The sequence below is a fragment of the Ursus arctos genome, unplaced genomic scaffold, assembly GCF_023065955.2.
Source record: "Ursus arctos isolate Adak ecotype North America unplaced genomic scaffold, UrsArc2.0 scaffold_24, whole genome shotgun sequence".
NCBI classification, from domain to species: Eukaryota; Metazoa; Chordata; class Mammalia; order Carnivora; family Ursidae; genus Ursus; species Ursus arctos.
Genome location: NW_026622919.1, coordinates 22,802,673 through 22,821,262, shown reverse-complemented (window position 1 = coordinate 22,821,262; position 18,590 = coordinate 22,802,673). Strand labels below are relative to the sequence as shown.

Below are 18,590 nucleotides of genomic sequence, written 5' to 3'. Positions count from 1 at the left end.
ACTTCCCTTGGGGTTTCCTCTTCCTGCACAGGCGATCCCTGGAGGACCCTGGCTTCTGGGTGGGTGCAGGGGCCCTGGGATTGGATTTCTGGGGTAATGAATATTCATCAGCCCGATCCGGCCTCTGCTTCTGTTTACTTAGCCGGGAGGGGCTGGGTTTCAGGTTCACCTTGACTCCTGGAGCCGCAGTGGAGCAGGTACCGCTCTTGCACCTGTTTCTCTTGCACCTGCCGTGCAGCTGCTCCCACCCAGCTCTTCTGGCCTGAGTCTTGCCTGGCGTGGCACCCTGGAGGCACCCCTACCTCTCCCAGTCTCCCGCCCGGGCAGCTGCCACGCTCAGCTCCTCCAAGGAAGGTCTCGCCTCCAGCCCGGAGCAGTCAGGATTACAGGTACAGGCAGAGGGTGAGCGGGTGGGGAAACCAAGGCACAGAGCCCAGTCAGGGCACCCAGTTCTGCCTCCGTGGCTGACAAGCCTAACTGGGAAGGGGAACCCAGGCAGGCCAGCTCCCATCTCTCCCTAGGTGGGCAGGCAAAAGGCAGACTCATCCCACTGGCTCTTGGAGTCCATCCAGGCCTCCAGCAGAGCTCTTTCTGGGAAAGTTTCAGTCCGGAGCAGTTCTCCATTAACGCTTGCTAAGCTGGAGTCTAGCCCCCAGCCTGGAGGATGTTTCTGGCTATCTGGTAGGAAGGTCTCCCTGTTCCTCTCCAGGGTACCCCAGTCTTATCCAGAATGGAGAAGTGCCATCAGGGGCCCTACAGAGGGCTATGGGCTGGGGGGTTCTGGGTGTCGTCTTAAAGCCCAGAGCTGACTTGCTTCCTCAACTCCCCGCCACCCTTCTACTTCCAACAGAGTCAATGGTTAACTCATTCCAGCCCTGAAGGGTCCCGGCCCAGTCTGGACAAGGCCCTTAGAGCAGTTCACAGAACTCAGCCGGGGCGGCAGGCTGTCCCACGCACGAGGCCCTTTGTGGGCTCGAAGCTGTGCAAACAGCAGACGTGTAGTTAGCACCCTCAGGGCTGATTTCTATCCTCCTGGCGGATTGCAGGGCCCCAGGGCAAGGGCTCAGCCCTCAGCTTGGCCAGCTAAGGGCCCTGCGCGCTGACTGCGTGGCCCACCACATGTCACTAAATGCTGGGTCTGCTTGAAATCCCAAGTCCGCCTCTGCCCCCAGCTCCCTCCCGCGTTCTGGGATTCGGCTCGGGGATGCGGCTGTAGGTATATCACTCTTTCCAACTTTCAATAGCTTTTGATATCACAGCACTTTTTTGATGTAAAGCAAATCAGATTTTATAGTACCTTGGGGTGGCTCACTACTTAAAAGAATCTTATGGTTTGGTTAGTTTGTAAAACAAAGAATAGTCCTCTAATTTATCTGTTCTGTTCAGACTTCCATATGTCTTTCATAGTCTTGCCGAAAAGGGGCAAACACTTCTTACCGAAGCTCGTAGGTCCTCTCGGACAGAAGGGACAGCAAACGGCAGCTTAGACCAGAGTTCAAGGCCAACAGATGCCTTCGTGCCATGGTGGAGGCCCTCCGGGCAGGGTCCGAGGGCTATTTCCGTTTCTCTGTGGTTTACTGATAAGTTCCTTGTGATCCGTCACTTCCTTCATTCCAAGGAGAGTTAAGCCCTGTGGATGGCGATTTGCGGCACCCACGAAAGCCGGTGTGTGGCCACCGCACAGGCAGAAACACTGCCCTCAAGGAGGTGGGCAGTCACATGGTTACTGTCAGCTCAGATGCTGGATCCTCTACTCCCGAGTTCCTTGGCAACCCCGGATGGGCGGTGGTGGGGTCATGGGCCTTGCCCCAGACCAGGCGGCGAGTGGGGCACCCACGGGCCAAACCAGTGCCCTCCCCACAACTCCTTCCAGAAACCCATTCTGGAACACCAAGTTCTGTGCAAGGTTGTGCTAAGCCCGGCTGGGGCAAGCTGCCAAAGCAAACCTCTCAGGCTGTCCCCTTCATGGGCTCGCCTCTCCAGGGTGCCCTGAAAGTATTTACCCGGCCGCTCTCACCCCCTCCTTCACTTTCTAAGTGGGAGCTGCACAAGATCTCCCCTGGGCTTCTTCTGCTACTTGAACTCAGCTAGAGGGACAGAGCTGGCAATGTAGGATCTGCTTCCTAGACAAAGAGGCAGGAAGGAATCCATCAGGCATGCGCTCTGCGCATGGGGCTGAGTATATGGAGGGACAGGGGACCACAGCAGCAAGGGGCCCACGGAGGCGGGCACTCAACCCATTCCAAGCCTAGGTCAGCATCCTGCTTTCACTTCCCCCAAATTTGATATGCTCCCTCTCTTAAAAAAAAAAAAAAAATCCATCTAGATATGGAATACCTAGGAATCAGAAATACCGGGAGAAAACATTCCTTCTCCGTAAAGAAAACTACTATTCACCATTTGTCGTATTTCCTTCTGGTTTTTTGAGAAAATATAGTTAAGACCATCAGTTTTTAAAAGGAGGTGATCTATTCCCCTGTGCTCGGGCCGCCTGACCATCTAGCTTTCTGATGTATGGTGGCTACTCCCCCCTCCCCAGGACCCTTCCCAGCCACATGCAGGGTCCTGAGAACCAGACCACTGCTCTCTCCAGGCCCAGAGATGCCTTGATTCCTCATCCCTCTGCCTGCCCTTCTGCTGCTTGGAACTCCTCTAGTCTGCTGTCTCCTTCTTCCTTCTTACAAGCCCCACCTGGCAACCATATCCAGGCAGCCTCATCTCCTAGAGCTCCCACTAGCTCAGACAGCACCTTTCTGGAAATGAGTAAAAGATGAGGCCACCTCTGCGTCGGGACACATCACGCCAGGGCTCGTCTCTTGTCAGCGGAGAAGCCTGGATGTCAGCTCCCAAGCCCTACCTCCGTTGGGTACCTTGTGGAGAGTGTGGTCTGGGATCACCTTATCTCACGGGGACCTTGTGACCCCACCAAACCTCCCTCCAGGTTTTCAGCTCCCCTGCAAACTCCTGTCCTCATGGAAGCCGGGGGGGGGGGGGGGGGGGAGGAGCCATCCCTCAGTAATTATTGCCGTTCTCGTGTGTTACTTTGCAAAGCATACCTCCCTCTGAGGCCGGGGGTTAATGTTAGAGCTAAATGTTAGGGCTGGAAGGGACAAGTGAGGCCACTGAGGTCCAGAGGAGTAACTTGCTAGAGGTCACGAGGCTGGGACAGTCCCCAGGACTTCCCCGGCCCAGCCTGAGGCTCCTCCAACCTAGAAACACACACACACAACAGCTCCTTCACTCCTGTTGGTCCCCACTGGGAAGTCCAAATTACTCTCCAAATCATAAATCCTATTTATTTGGTAGTGAATTCTAAACAAAATGCACAGGATGTTTCTGTCCATCTGACGCCAGCCACCCGTTCCCCAGACCCCTCTCTTCTCGTATTGTAGTGCTTACCCGAACCCTGGGTTCATTCGGCCCCACCTTCAATCCTCCCAGGCCTGGACTCTTAAAATAGCCTATGATTAGGAGTTTAGAGAGGGCTGCTCCAAGGCACCCCCCTTGTCCCCACTGACCCGTTTCACTGTCCCACCCTGCTCCTGCAGAACGCCCCACCCTCGGCTCCGGGGACCACCATGACCGAAGTCGGCTGGTGGAAGCTGACCTTCCTCCGGAAAAAGAAATCCACTCCCAAGGTGCTATATGAGATCCCCGACACCTATGCTCAAACGGAGGGCAGCGCAGAGCCCCCTCGGCCCGAGGGCGGGGGCCCCAACGACAACTTTAACACCCGCCTGGAGAAGATTGTGGACAAGAACACAAAGGGCAAGCACGTCAAAGTCTCCAATTCAGGCCGCTTCAAGGAGAAGAAGAAAGTCCGGGCCACGTTGGCAGAGAACCCCAACCTCTTTGACGACAGGGAGGCCAAAGGACAGTGAAGGGGGCCAAGGAGGATGCTAGCACCTCCCTACTCCTGCCGTCAGCCGGATCTGAGACAGGAGCTTGCCACGCCGGCCTCCTCGGCCACCGCGGACGCCGTGGGGGCAGCTGACGCCTGCTGGCAGGAAATGTCTGGTTTTAGGGTTGTATTTATGTGTCCCAGCTTTCTGGAAGGTCTGGGTTCTCCCGGAGTCCTCCCTCCTCCCCCAGCACAGACAAAGGCACTCCAGTCCAAGGATGAGAAGTCCCACCCGGGAAGGACGGCCCTCCTCAAAGCAGTAGCAGATCCGGCCCAGGACGTGGGCGAGGATCAGAGAGAGGAGGGGACAGACTTCACCTCCTCCAGGGGTACAGGGTCGAGGGTGAGTTTCGATTGCTGCTCCCTCTACTTTCTCTACCCGCAACTGTTGCCTGGACCAATTCTGAGCATGACTTTTCCAGAAGCCACATGACGGGGTGGTTTCCTGGAGCTGGAGGAGGCGGAGACCCTGAATTTGAGCTCACCTCCTACCACAAGAGAGAAACTTCCTGGAACTTTGCCCCCAGGTGTGCAGGGAGGGGAGGACGCTGGCACTCTGGGGGTGGGGGGGGTGTGCTGCAGAAGGCCAGGTGAGGGACCCCACGGGTTCCTGCACACATCCTCAAAGGGACAATGCACTGGCTCGTGGGTCCAAATTCGGGGAGCGGGTAGGGAAGCTCTGGTAGGAGCTAAAAGCAGCCAGCTCTCTTCTCCCCTCCTGCTAGTATTTAAGAAGGACAAGCCCCAGAGATGAGTCCTGGAGCCTTGAATTTTGTTTAAAAAAAATTATAATTGTAGGTTTCTCTCTTTGTAATAAACAATGCAAAAGCAGAGAACCTATGTATGCTTCCGTCCCACATTTCCTGAGGACTGTTTCTCATGCCTTTACTCCCTGCATGGAAATGAAGTGCTCAGGGTTCCTTTCAAGCATCAGGGGGTGCCTGGCTGGCTCAGTCGTAGACCATGTGACTCTTGATCTGGGGGCTTTAAGTTTGAGCCTCACATTGGGTCTATAGAGGACTTAAAAATAAGATCTTTTTTATTAAAAAAGTAAAGGGGTCCTCAGTATGAAAATATAGCAAAGGAAGAGGCTAGTTTCAGCTCAGTGGTCAACAGAGAGACCATCAGGGGCTCTAAGAGAGTGGAGGAGACCTTTGGTGACTGACCCCACACTTGTGGGGGTTTGGTTTAGGATCGGGACTCAAATTCTCATTCCACCGCTTAGTAACTGGGTGATCTGGGGGAATACTTTTTAAAAATGTTCTCTGAACCTCGAATTCCTCTTCTGTAATAATATCTATTTCATGGGAATGGTCAGTATTCAGTGCCCCCTAAGTAGTCCTATAGTAGGTGCTCAGTTAGTATTGGTTTCCTCCCCCTTCCTTCATTAAGGAGCTCCACCATAGCCCACAGCTTCTGTTTAAGGAAGAGGAAAGAGTGTGTTCCCTGTGCTGTTAGATCCAGATCTTTCTCAAGCCCCAGGAGCTGGGAGCTAGAAAAAATTGGACCCATCCGTGGAGCTCTTGGTGGGAACAGGGAGAGACTGAGGTGGCCACTGAACAATGTGGTCCTGCAGCCTCCAGGTCAGTTCCTTGCAGACTGTCGGGTCACTCCACCCCAGGGAGTGTTGCTCAGGAAATGTATTACCAAAACAAACAGATACATACAAGGGGTCCTTTGTTGGGTGGCCTCACCCAGGCCAGGGGGAACTCTGAGGATGAGTGAGGGACACCAGGAGCTGGAGGGAGGGAAGGCAGGCTGGTTCAGGTGTGCTGCCTTCCCCAAGGTCTCTTCCCCTATCCCTCCCACCACATAGAACTTTCTAGGGTCCGTCTGATTACCCAATCCGTAAAGTGCCCCATGAGCTGACTTCCGCCATACTCTAGCCCTGTCCACTGTGAATAGCTAGTGTTTACAGGGAGCTTACAATGGACCAGGCCCTGTGGCAAGTACTCCATGAGGTTCCTTGGTCAATCCCCTCGTCACCTGAGGCAGGTGCTGTCCTTATCCCCATTTTCCAGCTGAGTTAGTTGAGGCTGAGAAGTGAAGCCACTTGCTTGCCATGGTGGAGCTGGGACTGAAGCCAGAGCTGGCCTGTGCACCTGACCGCTGCCCACAGCCCTCTCCACTCTTGATTTGCCTCTGCTCGGGGGATGGGAAACTGAGGCTCAGGGCAAAGAAGGGAGTCCCGTCACCTTCTGCAGAAGGGGACGTAGGGTGGCAGAGGGTAATGCCCGGGGCTTGGAATCCTGATTCTGGCACCGATGGGGGAAAGCTACCTAGCTCGGAGGCCGAGTGTACTCTGAGACACCAGACCAGAGGGGTCTGCCACTTCAGCCCATCCTGAAATTGCTTCAGGGAGGTGGGGGCTGGGCATGAGGCTGGGCCCTGGGCCACTAAGCCCTGCTTCTACCCAATACTGGCACCGCATGGCCACCATTACCCCTCTTAGGTGAGAGGGTCCACAGCCCCTCTGCCTGGTGCGTGAGATCCTGCTCCAGCCTCTAAGTGATGTCCACAGGAATCCTCCAAGGAAACCCCACGTGTATCCCTAAGCTGGGGCAGGGGGTGGCTGTGCGCTAAAAGCCAAAGGGAACTCTGGCTGGCCAGGAAGTCAGAAGGAGGCAGCTGCAAGCTTTCACGAGGCCCGAGGAGGTACCGAGAGTGCAAATACGGGCAGAAGCTGAGGCTACGGGTTATCAACCACAGTTTCACTGGGACACGACCCAACCGGGGTAAGGGGGAGGCAGGAGGGGCCGGCTCCAACTGGCCTGCGCTGCCCAGGAGGGGCCAACCCTGCGCGGCGGGCTCCCCCTGCTGGCCACCCAACCTCAAGGGAGAGGAGTGGGAGGGGTCCCTTAAACCCCCAACTTCCCTCCTTCCTGGGCTGGTGGGGGATGGGAGGATGCAATCAGGCCAGGTTGAACATTAATATCACACATGGCTGACGAATTTTTATTACAGACTTGGCACAGTGATTGTAAAAGAACAGGAAAGAACAGCTGAACCCAGGCTCAAGAGCTAGGGGGTGGAGGATACAGAGTCCCAGTAACAGGACAAGGTAGAGAAGGGCACCCCAGCACCCTCTCCTTTGGTGGCCACAGGGTCAGCATCGTGCTCTCCTGCGCTAGGGCTTAAGAGGGGAATCAAGCCCGAGCCGGCCGCCCTTGGAGGAGCTGGTTAATGGCAGACTGAACACTGCACACGCCCACACGGTGGAATGAAACAGTTTACAGAGTTGGCAAGTTCCACGCCAACACGTACAAATAATAGTTCTCGGATTCTGGCTTAGTCACAGCAAACATTTACCCAGCCTGGCTCCCCTCCACAGCCTGTAGGCCATTCATTCAAGTTGTCCTTGGTCACCAGACTTGTGTTCAAGAAGTGTGCAAATACAGCTCGACATAGGCCTCAGCCCAGGCTTGATGAAGAATCCAATGGTGAGGGTGGCAGGTCGTTCGTTGGTGGAGGTTGGGGACACCGCATCCGATCACCGGGGGGGTGGGGGGGCTTATTAAATGCAGAATGGGATTCATGGGTCTGAGGGGGGCTCCCAGGTGGTGCTGCTGCTGGTCTGTGGCCCACACTGAGTAGCAAGGATCTAAACCCGGGGGTCTCAACTTTTGGTTGCACAGAAGTCCCTGGGGGAGCTTTTAAGTTGCCCAAAGTTCGGACCTCACTCAGACCAGTGAAATCACGTGTGATTAAAGTTCCCTGGGTAATTCCAGCATGGATGAAAACCAGTGTCTAGCAGTCATCGTCCACAGGGGTGGGGAAGTAGGTGAAGGGGATGCGTGAGTAGTCAGAAAGGTAACTCTATAACAGTTTTATACCTGGAAAATGAAATATATATATGCATATACACACATATGTAGGTCTCAGAAACAAACATGGGAAGTCAAGCTTGATTGAAATCTGCCTGGCTCACAGGTAACCAGCACAGGATTCCCTTCTATAAAACTCCTGACTACGCGGGATCGAATGCTTCTAGAGACACTTGCTACCTAACAGCCCACTCCCTCTTAGGCAGTCCTGGTTGTCTGAAGTCTCTCCCCAAACTGAGAGAGGCAACCCACGTCCATGCCACTCCCACCTCTGGGTCCTTTGGAGCTGCAGAGAACACATTTAATCTCTTTTCCACACTGCTGTGCCTCAGATACCGGGAGGCAGTTATCAGTAGGGTACAGGGCTATAAAAATATCCTATTAGTAAGTACGTTCATGAAGTTTCCTTTAGTTGCAAGCAATAGAAATTGATTCTGGCTAGTTTAAGCCAAAAACTTTTTTTTTTTTTAAACAGGGAGAATGGGTGTTTTGAGGCAGGAGGAGGAGTTACACAGCCCAGACATGACAAGGAGGGATCAAGGTCACTCAGGGAATTATAAGAGTAGCAGCTGCGGGCCGTTGCTTCTTGGCTGCCATTAAGGACTTGGCTACAACGCCTGTCATACTCTGGGTCTCTCCATTTCAAATTTCAAATTGTTGACAAGAAAAAACGGATCGGCTAGATTGGCTCAGGTGCTAATGCTGGAACCAGTCAGCTTCGGGCAGTATGACTCAGTCACACCCTAACAGACAGGGCAGCAGGCGGGCCCACCCCGTGTCACCAGAAAAGGGAATCACACCAGCTACTACCTCTAGAGGGAGCCATTCCAATAAATCACATTCAAGGTCAAGAAAATAATTATGGCATTTTTCTTTTCCATTTGTGATTCTCTACGTCACTGTTTACGCTCCACTAGACTACCTACCTGAGAGCCAACTGAAAATCCAGAATTCGGAGCCTGAACTCTGAAGAGCCTTAAATGTAAGGGGCGGGGAGGGAAATGGGCTGAGTTCAGAAGGGTCCCGCTGAAGCCGGCCCCAGCTCCAGTTGGCGCCAGCAGATTGGGAGTCAGGGGGCAAGTCTCTCATACAGCCAGTCTTCCTCCCCACGGTGGGTCATGGGCCCCAAAGGGGAGTCTCCCGCTGGAAGGCCCCGCCGAAAGATGATCCGGTCATGCAGACGGTTGGTTTGGCCTTGCCAGAACTCCATCACTCGCGGGTACAGGATATAGCCACCCCTTCAAGGAGAAGCAGTGGGTTTGGTACTCTGTGCATTTTTCCAGCCCATCACCCCCTGGTCCCCATCCCAGCCCATCCCAGGGCCCCTTGAAGGAAGTTGCAGGGATGAATCCAATAAGGATTCCTGGTGGGGGGTGGGGGAAGCAGATCTGTAATTCCACAGGTAGAGTGGTTTTGAGTAAACATGAGGGTTCTGGTGCCCCTGTCTGGATGACCACGAGGTATCACTCACCAGTACTTTGGCTTTGGCACCTCTTGTTCTCGGTAGAGCTGCTCCAGTTCCTCGTTTTTCTTTCTCAGATACTGTCCAGGGGAAGGAAATAGAGGAAGGCCTGGACCGAGTCAGTGACTCACTGACTAAGCATGTGCTGTGTGCCGGGCACTGGGGACGCAGGTGAGCAAGGGATGCTGGCCTCTCTCCTCTGGGAGCACAGTCCAACCAGAGGGTCCGACAAAGGAAGCCCATTTCCCCACTCCCCATCCTTACTTCCCTAGGAGACCATCCTTTCATTCTGCTGGAGACAGAGGGCCCCTGGTACCCCCCGGGGACAGCTGTTGGGGATGAGCTAAGGCCCCTGCCACCCAGAGAACTAAGAAGGACCCCAGCTCACCTCCCGATCGGGGATCACAGAACTCTGGCGACTGACCACAGCCCCGATTTGGCTGCTTTTGGGGCGGGAGTGGAAGTAGCACTCAGCCTCCTCTTCGGGCAGCTTCTTCACGGAGCCCTCCACACGCACCTGCTCAGGGAGGGCCCTGGCTGGGTGGCATTCAACGCCATCTGCCCTCCCCACCAACAAAGGCCCCGTTCCTCTCTTTCTTCCCTTCCCCACTGCCCCACCACTGCTGGCTCCAGCTAGACCTGCTCATTAAGAGCTAATTGAGAGGCAGGATGTTTGCCGAGCCTGGGGCCCTCCACTGGGCTCATCCATGACGAGCCCCAGGCCGTCCTGGGAATGCTCACTCACCTGCCGGTTGAGGGGCTCCCAGTAGAAGACAAGGGAAGCAAAGGGATTGGAGTCCTGGAAATGAAAGCGAATTCACAGTCGGCCACCCGAACAGCAGGGAGAACACCTCCACCATGCAGAGAGAGGCAGGAAGGCTGAAGCGTGCAGGCCCACAGGGATGCATTCACTGTAACATCTCATTTAAACCCTCCAAGGTATGCCTGCTTTTACAGGTGTGGAGACAGACTCAGAGAGGTTAAGGAACCTGCCCAAGTTCACACAGGAAGTGTGAGAGCCATGCTGAAAACCTAAGCCGCGTGGACTCCAAAGGGAGGCTTGCCATTTCTCGCATCCACAGATTTGCAAGTCCTCAGAAATGCATCTGTGGCCGGCGTGGACTTGGGCAGGCCTCTGGATTCATGGATCGAATGCACACAAAGTATCAGCTCTGGGCCTAACACCAGGAGAGGTGCTGGGGCAACAGCAGGGGTACAATGGATGCAGCCTCTGCCCCCACAGAGGGTACTGGGTGTTTAGCAGAGGAGACAAATATCAATCACATAATCATGGAAACAAATGCACCGTTACAAACCGAAAAAAAGGCAGAAAGTAAAGTTACAAGTTACCACGAAGGTGAAGAGCGGCTGATGTGGCACAGAGATCGAGGACTTTCCCGAGGAGGTAACACGGGAGCTGAGAGCCAAAGGGACAGGAGCTACTTAGGGAAGCAGATGACAGAGGTGGGGCGGTCACAGAGAGCACTCATTCACGGCCAAGAGAGGGCAAGAGCCAAGGCCCGCAGGCAGGACGGTGCCTGAGCACAGCCAGTAGGTGGGGCAGGGTGGGGGTGGCACCGGAGGGCGATGAAGGAAGCCAGGGCTGGCCCCTGCAGACCCCTCACCAGCTCTTTTCCTTTCCGACTCTCGAAGTTGGTGAAGAAGCGGAAGCCATCCTTGCCGAAGCCCTTCAGCAGCACCATGCGCGCAGACGGCTTTCCGTCTCTGGGGCAAGGACCAGAGCGCGTGGTCAGAGCCCATGTCACTGTCCTTGCTGCCACCCCTCTCCCCAGGCGCTCCCCACACCTGCGCCCCGTTATTCTGCGCTGTCTGGGCATGCAGGCTACCCATTCCCCACCCCCCCGCCCCCGCCTGGGGATTTGTCCTGGAGGTGCAGGTATGACCTCACTGCCTGGGACCTGTGATGGACGGAACTGCGTCCCTAAAATTCGAGGTTGAAGCCCTAACCCCCAATGCGGCTGTATTTGGGGAGAGAGCTTTTAGGGAGGTAATTAAGATTAAATGAGGTCATAAAGGTGAGACTCTACTCCAATAGGCCTGGTATCCAGAAAGATACCTCTTTCTCTCCTTCTCGCTCCCTCTCCCAACCTCTCCCCGCACCGCACGCACCATGGAAAGGCCATGTGAGAACACAGCAAAAAGGTGGCCATCTATAAGCCAGAAAGAGAGGCCTCACTAGGAACCAAATCTGACAGCACCTTGATCTTGGACTTCTGCTTTCAGAACTGTGAACAAATAAATCTCTGTTGGTCACACCTACCGGTCCGTGGTATCTTATTAGGACAGCGCTAGCAGGCTAACAAGGCTCTCAGGCCGTGACCAACGGTAACACAGTCGGTCAATGCTTAGCATCACAGAAAGGGTGGTTACATCAGGTCCTCCGCTCAGAGCTCTGGGGGATATCCAGGGGCACAGTACCAGAGCCCTGCCTTCAAGGCCTTACACATTTTTTTAAAGATTTCATTTATTTATTTGAGAGAGAGAGACAGAGAGCGCGTGCGCACACAAAGAGCTTGGCGGGGAGGAGCAGAGGGAGAGGGAGAAGCAGACTCTCCGCTGAGCAGGGAGCCAGACACGGGGCTCCATCCCAGGACCCTGAGATCATGACCTGAGCCGAAACCAAGAGTCAGATGCTTAAACCGACTGAGCCACTCACTTTAATGAGGGGGAACAAGAGCTGAATAACAGGCTAATGTAAGAGGTGTCTCAGGGGTATATGATTGATCGTCAAATAAATAATACAGCCAAGCACTGTGCTAGATCTCAGGAGAGGGAGAGAGCTTTCTGGAGAGGTTCCAGGAGATGTAGCTCTTAAAGGACAGATGGGAATCGGGTAAATGGGGCAATGAGGGAGACAAGGGTGTTGGGGGTGAGTGCCTCAGGGGCAGAGATGAATGAGGGACTACATTTTATTACTGAAATGGAATTAAGTGAAGTCTGATCTTTGGTTTACAGGTAAGGACACTGAGGCCCAGAAAGGACAAGTAACTTGCCTGAGGCCACAAAGCATACTAGTAACCCAGCGAGAAGCACAAATTTGCATTCCATCAAGTCGAGAGCTTCCTAAGTTCCTGCTTCACCTGTACCCACCCACAGACGGGCCTCCAGCTATGCCCACCTGGTGCAGGTAGCCAGACACATGGCATTGGCCTCTCCTATGTCAGGACACTGAACAGCCTCCTCAAACCAGGCAGCAAACTGCTTCACGGGGTCCAGGGAGGTCAGATGAGTCTCCTCAAATGCCTGGGAAAGGAGAGTTTTATTTAATAAACACATATAATTCTTACTGTGTACGTGGTACTGTGCCAGGCACTTTATTTTTAATTAAAGATTTTATTTATTTATTTGAGAGAGAGCATGAGCAGGGGGGAGAAGCAGATGGAGAAGGAGAGGCAGACTTCCCCACTGAGCACGGAGCCCAATCCCAGGACGCTGGGATCATGACCTGAGCGGAAGGCAGCTGCTTAACCGACTGAACCACCCAGGCGCCCCTCCAGGCACTTTTCATAAAAAACAGTACCCAGGAAGTAGGTTCTGCTAGCTTTATTTTACAGGTGAGGACAGAGGCGTAAAACCGTGGCATAACCTGCCAGGTCCCCCAGTAGTGGATGAATCAGGGTTTCATGTCATCAGTGTCACTTATCACCTGGGGAGCATTTAAACAAACAAACAAAAAAAGCCACTCCTGGGCTCCACCCCCACAAAAACAGTAGTTCCGAGGTTCAATGAAAAACTGCATGTTTAACAAGTATTTCTGGAAATGCTCACCCACAACTAGATTTCGAAACTGCAGCTCCAGGCCTCTATTCCAAAACAGTTCTGTTGGTTTCCCCTCTGAGGAGGGAAAAGGAAAAGAACTTCTCCAAAAGGGAAGGGAAGGGGCTGGCGGCAGCGAGATCTAGGAGCTTTCTCTTCCCCTCCCTTCGTGAGTCAGTACCCCTCCCCCTTATGTTACTTATCAAATATTTAGACACTGATTATCACTGGTCTAAGCACTTTGCAAACATCAAAGTCCACAATATCCCTGCGAGTTAGGTACTCACTTCCCAGGTGAGGAAACTGAGGCCCAGAGAGGTTGTTACTGCCCGAAGAGATGCACCCCGTGAATGGCAGGATCCCAGCCCCGGCCGCCTCCAGCGCTCGCGCTCTCGCCCACCGCAACCCGCAGCCTCTCTTCATCCTTGTTTCCCCAAAGCTCCTCCTCCCCTCGTTGGTTGTCTTTGAACCCCTTCTCCTACGGGGGTGACCCCAAACCCACCCCGTGGGGTTCCTCCCCTCGCGGGATGACTACGGGACCCCTCCCTGAGGGAGGCCCTGCCCCGGTGGCCGCACCTCTCGATCCCCGCGGTAACTCTTGCGCATCGGGCCCAGGTCCATGACAACACCGCCACCGCACAGGTGGTGGAGGTAGCGGGGCCACTCGCCAGGTCGCCCGAACGTCACGGTGACGCCTCGCAGCCCGCACGTCATGAGGCCGCCAGCCACGTGACCCGGCGTCGCCCAGCGCTGGGTTCAGTTGGGTTCGGAACCAGTTTCTCAGCCCGGGAGTTTACCCGGGGGACGGAAGAATTCGCCAGTCGCCAGGCCTTGCTAACAGGTCCTAAGTCCTCGGAGCCAATGGGAGCTCAGGGTCGGAGGAGGGAGAGAGGCGCGGAGAGGCCATTGGTTGGAGTTTTCCGGGAGCGAGGCCAATTAGAGCGAGAACAGAGGAACCCAGCAGCCAATGGGCGGCGCCTCCGGGGGCGGGAGCAGAGAGACAAGGAAATGCTGTCACCGCCGTTAACACGCACGTGGAGGTTTGTTAAAGGTATAGGGACTGCAGCCGCCCAGGCGGGGGGCGGGGAATGAGTCAATGGGGGCTTGAGGGGAGTGGTCAGTGTTAAGTGGCTGGCCCCTAGCAGGTGCCTGGAGGCAGCCTAGTGCAGGAAGTATCCCCTGGGGGGGAAGCCGGTGGGCTGGGAAAGGACAAATGGAAAACGGAATTAGGGGCCAGACTCTGAGGCAAGGTGATGGGGAGACACAGAAGGAGGGGCAGTCCGGTTGGGGGAAGAAATTGGGGCTGGAGAGCGGGAGAGGCTGAAGTGAGTTGTGGATCACACAGGATAGGTGCTGTGTATTGTGCATGAGTGTATGGGCGGGGGTTCTCTGGAGTGGGGAGGGGGGAGATGCAGCAGGGTCAGGAAGAGACTGTGGGGTGGGAAGGAAGACTGCTGAATGGAAAGGGGGAAAGGGAAATTTGGGATCAAGCCATCCCAGACCAGAGCCCTCTTCCTTGTGCAGCTCTGAGCTCCCTCTCTCTGCCTCATTTCTTTAACCCTGGGTCAGAGCATGCTGCGCCCTTTGCTCATAGTTTCTCCTTCCGTGGTGCAGCGGAGTTCACACCAGCCAGTGTTCTGGTAGGTGGAAAGGTTGCCACTGCCCCACCTCTCCCTGACCTCCCTCATCTTAGCCGGGTTTCTCCCTTCTTCACGTTTTGCCCTTCCTAGGTAGTAGGAGTCTAGTTCCTGAGTAATGCCAGCCATAGCAGAGGGGAACTCAGCTATGAGGGGGACTCAGGGAGGGGAAGCCAGGGGAACAGGTGGCTGCGCAGAGCCACGTCCAGACTGTGGACAAAGGGCTGAGACATGGAACACCTACCAGTGCCCATCCTGGCTTTGGCCTGGCTGGGGCAGCCTTGGGTCAAGTCCTCTCTGTAGTCCCGGTTTCCACCACCAACAGGAAGGGGATCTCCAAGAGCCACTAGGCAGGCACCCCAGGACTGTGCCAGGTAAGGGGAACTTCCTGCCCTACCCAGCTCTCTGCATTACCAGGTGTTAAGCTTCATAAAGCCCCACGTTAGATACCTATCATCTTTTCTTATATGGATATAGCTTGATCCAAATGGAATCTGGAAGACCAATTTGCTGCAATGAAATAATACATGTCTGAAGGCTTAATGATGTGGATCTGTGGATTCTCCACTGGTTGGAATTTTTTTGCTGCAGTGTTTTCCTCCATCAACATGACTGAGAGAGTTGACTGGACATAATTCTTGTTGAGGTTGTCTTTCTACACGAGAACATTGCTGTTCTCAGCTCCTCCCAAGCCCCCGCGCTTGGACCTGTGTAAGCATAATTAGTGCCTTTCAGCAACAGATGATTTGCTCATAGGGCCACACTCTTAGCACTCCTGGGCTCTGATCCCCTGGACCTGGGATGCTAGGGCACCAAGACTAGGATCATTTAATAGTTTGCTTAAAAGCTAAGAGCTCAGATAGCTCTAAGAGTTTAAGAGCGCTAAGAGCTTAGATATTTATTCATTCTGTAGACATTTGTTAAAGACTTTTTTTTTAAGATTTTATTTATTTGTCAGAGAGAGAGAGAGAGCACAAGCAGGGGGAGCAGCAGGCAGAGGGAGAAGCAGGCTCCCTGCTGATCAGAGATGTGGAACTTGATCCCAGGACCCCGGGATCATGACCTGAGCTGAAGGTAGACGCTTAACAGACTGAGCCACCCAGTTAAAGACTTCTTTTGGCCCAGGCACTGAGCTAGGCCTGAGAATACTAAACTGAAGAAGGTGACGTGCTTCCTGCCCACAAGGAGTTTGTAGTGTACAGGAGAGGCAGATCTGAAGGCTGATACTTCTTTAACAGATACTTCTGTGAAGAAAAGGGGAGCAGAAAGGAAAAAGTGGTCTCCAGGGGTCCGACAGTCCGAAAGCCTTCGTAAAGGGAGGAGACATTTGATTTGTCATATTGAGTAAGTGTTTGCCAGATGGACAATGGAATGGGCATGCCAGGAAGAGGGAACAATGTGGTTTAGGCACGATGTGTTAGGGAGCTGTGGAATGGACAGCGTGGTTCTCCTAGAGGAAGATGGTGAGGTGGGCAGCTGGCCGGACAAGTAGGGAGGGCTGATGATCCGATGGTGGAAAGAGCCAGGCTTTTAGACAACAATTCTGGTTTATTTTATTTTATTTTATTTTATTTTATTTTATTTTATTTATCCTTCTTGCTGTTGTCGAACCAGAGTATCTAATTTCTGTTTTTTTATTTTTTATTTTTTAAAAGATTTTATTTATTTACTTGACAGAGAGAGACAGCCAGCGAGAGAGAGAACACAAGCAGGGGGAGTGGGAGAGGAAGAAGCAGGCTCCCAGTGGAGGAGCCTGATGTGGGGCTCGATCCCAGAACGCTGGGATCATGCCCTGAGCTGAAGGCAGACTCTTAACGAACGACTGCCACCCAGGCGCCCCTAATTTCTGTTTTTTTAAGACCAGATGGAGAGAAAACGTACAAGATTCCGACAGCCTCTCCCATCCTTGGCGATTAGCAAGGAAGTTTGCAATTCGTTGCCTTTTTAGATTTTCCTTTCTGCCTTGAAAATAATAAGTAGGCTTGTGTTGTGCTTTTCTGCCTAGTGGGATTTGGTGTCTGGATCACAAAGCAGCCCCACAGCGCAAATGAGAGAGGGGCCAGCCTTGCTGCTACCGCTGAAACCCCAGAGGGGGTTTTGTCTGCGTGGGAGAAATAAATGTTGTATTGTTCCTGCTTTTTCTTAAACAGTTTGCCACCCTCCCCTCTCCCCCAACTTTGTAAAATTATTAATCTTTTCTCGAGAGAGTCTTAAGTGAATAGAAAATGTGTGATAATGCTTCATCATACAGAGGGGGCACCCTGGTTTCTCGGTATGAAACAAAAGGGCTGTGGGGGGGGGGGACTGTGCCCTGCCTGTCTTCTTCCCATGTGTTCACCTTTATGTTCTTAAGTCACCTTTTCGTCTAATTGTTTGGTTGAATTCTGTATTTCACCTGGATCTTTGTGATTGTGTTTGGGGATCTGGCTCTGGTGACTGAGTGGCTGGTGGGTCAGGGAGGGCAAGGCAGGGACAGGGAGACGTCGAGAAACACAGCAGAAGCTGGGAGCCAGGAGCCTGGTGCTGGAGTTTGGAACGGGCCAGAGGCGAGGGAATCCGCTCACCAGGATAATCTGAGACGCCGTGGGGCATGTCACGCTCAGACCTGTTGAGTGTGAGGATTTATGGGACACGCATGTTTGGCCAGGTTTGATAATGAGGTCTGGAGCTTAGGGGAGAGGTCTAGGCTCATGAGACTGGGTTGGGTGTCATGAGCCCCCGAGGTGGCACCTGAAGCCATGGGGGAGGATGAGAATGTCTGAGAAGAGGGCCTGGGAGAATTAAGGAGGATGGGGGGTGGGGGAGAGGCCCAGGAAGGCGGTAATGATGCCGGTGAAATGCAGCCTTCCGGAAGGGTGTGCTGGGGGCCTGAAGCTCGGGCACTCTTGAGCCCAGCCTTGGGGTGCACTCAGGACACACAAAAGAGGGGGTACTTGGTGCTCTGCCAGCAGCTACCTGACCCCGAGTCGTATGGGTATTGGGGGGCCCAGATGGGAGCCGGGTCCTCAGAGGCTTGCAGTGGGATCTGGAGGAGGCTGGCCCTTCCCTGAGTGGCCTGCCTATGGTTGTGTGGCTAGCCCCTCTCACAAGCCTTGTGTGTGCTCATGGATCACTTTCCATTTGCATCCTTTCGTTTTCGGCCCCAGCCCTTGTTAGAAGTGCCTTCCTGGAAGAGACCACATCCCTTACTGTCTCGGGCTCTTTCTCAAAATCCCGGCCAGGAAACGCTCTTCTGTAATGTTTATGCATAAACTACCTCCGTTAAGCTTCTCCGTAGCTGGGTGCCAGGCATGGTGAGTGGGCCTTGGGGCCTGGTGGGGGCTGGGGCTGAGGGTTTCCATGGGCTGGAGGGATGTTAGGTTTTCCAAGGCTGAGTGAGGTATTGGGCCATCAGTCTCAGTCCCAGCCCTGGCTGCCTTGGTAATTGGGGCCACTGGCAGAGGAAGGGTGCCTGATGCTGGGTTCCCAGGCAGGACCCAAGGAATATGACCTGACTGCTGCTTAGTTTCCTTTGAGAAATCCTGGTCGGTCCTGGCTTTTGGCCTGACCCCTGGTCACTTCTCATTTCCTCTCATCCAGGACTGCGATGAGCCAGTGTTTGACTCCCTCCTCAAGCCCTGGTTCTCTGCCCTATCCCGCCGTGGTTTGCTTTCTTTTCAGCCACCCCTGTTCTGTAGTCCCATCTTCCCGGGCTCACTTCCTGTCCCTTCCTCTCCCTCTTCCACTCTTTCACTAGGAAACCCAGCTGCCACCTGTCCCAACATGACTGCAGTCCCTTTAGTGACTTCATCGCAGTCCCAAAGACCTTGGTCAGGTCACAAGAAGCCTCCCAAGGCAGTAAATCACTGAGTGAGGGTCCCTGGAATCCGCCACCGTGTATACCTCAGCCATGTTCCGTCAGCCATGAGCCCGATGGGTCCAGGACCTGAATGGCTGCCTGTGGCTCTCGGTCAGACTCAAGTGTGGGGCCTCAAAGGGCCCTCAGAAGG

General features: G+C 54.0%; 2 protein-coding genes and 1 long non-coding RNA gene across 8 annotated transcripts in view; 2 read left to right on the top strand and 1 right to left on the bottom strand.

Moving 5' to 3' along the window:
- The first annotated feature begins 150 nt into the window (after positions 1 to 150).
- Positions 151 to 6,842, top strand: PRR15L (proline rich 15 like). The gene is made up of 2 exons (XM_048212957.2): positions 151 to 389; positions 3,549 to 6,842. The coding sequence occupies exon 2, from the start codon at positions 3,579 to 3,581 to the stop codon at positions 3,879 to 3,881; it is 303 nt and encodes a 100-aa protein (XP_048068914.1). The 5' UTR covers positions 151 to 389; positions 3,549 to 3,578; the 3' UTR covers positions 3,882 to 6,842.
- On the bottom strand, positions 6,836 to 13,818 carry PNPO (pyridoxamine 5'-phosphate oxidase). Of its 4 annotated transcripts, none has more exons than XR_008961221.1 (8): positions 13,541 to 13,784; positions 12,327 to 12,451; positions 10,538 to 10,604; positions 9,933 to 9,986; positions 9,576 to 9,704; positions 9,197 to 9,267; positions 8,652 to 8,963; positions 6,836 to 7,734 (listed from the first exon to the last, which is right to left on the bottom strand). XR_008961221.1 is itself a non-coding variant. In XM_026513038.4 (7 exons), the coding sequence occupies exons 1-7, from the start codon at positions 13,676 to 13,678 to the stop codon at positions 8,795 to 8,797; spliced, it is 786 nt and encodes a 261-aa protein (XP_026368823.1). In that variant the 5' UTR covers positions 13,679 to 13,818; the 3' UTR covers positions 6,836 to 8,794. The 4 variants fall into 4 exon arrangements, 2 of the variants coding, with proteins under 2 accessions (XP_026368823.1, XP_044245214.1); XR_003320067.4 differs by lacking the exon at positions 10,538 to 10,604 and adding an exon at positions 10,813 to 10,912 and having other exon boundaries at positions 13,541 to 13,690; XM_026513038.4 differs by lacking the exon at positions 10,538 to 10,604 and adding an exon at positions 10,813 to 10,912 and having other exon boundaries at positions 6,836 to 8,963; positions 13,541 to 13,818.
- A 21-nt stretch (positions 13,819 to 13,839) lies between these two features.
- LOC113265564 (uncharacterized) overlaps positions 13,840 to 18,590 on the top strand; it is a 30,847-nt gene continuing 26,096 nt past the window's right edge. Inside the window, exon 1 of one of the 3 annotated variants that reach the window (XR_003320069.4) lies at positions 13,840 to 14,015. This is a non-coding gene — a long non-coding RNA (uncharacterized LOC113265564). Of the gene's footprint in view, positions 14,976 to 18,590 lie in introns of all 3 variants that reach the window. The other 2 variants (XR_007191171.2, XR_008961222.1) reach the window with 2 other exon arrangements.

Coding starts and splice junctions, on each gene's coding strand:
- PRR15L (XM_048212957.2), top strand. CDS start 3,579: ATGACCGAAGTCGGCTGGTGGAAGCTGACCTTCCTCCGGAAAAAGAAA.
- PNPO (XM_026513038.4), bottom strand. CDS start 13,678: ATGACGTGCGGGCTGCGAGGCGTCACCGTGACGTTCGGGCGACCTGGC. Junction 10,913..12,326: donor TGTCTGGCTACCTGCACCAG/GTGGGCATAGCT, acceptor TCCTTGCCCCAG/AGACGGAAAGCCGTCTGCGC. Junction 8,964..9,196: donor GTGCCAAAGCCAAAGTACTG/GTGAGTGATACC, acceptor TTCTCCTTGAAG/GGGTGGCTATATCCTGTACC.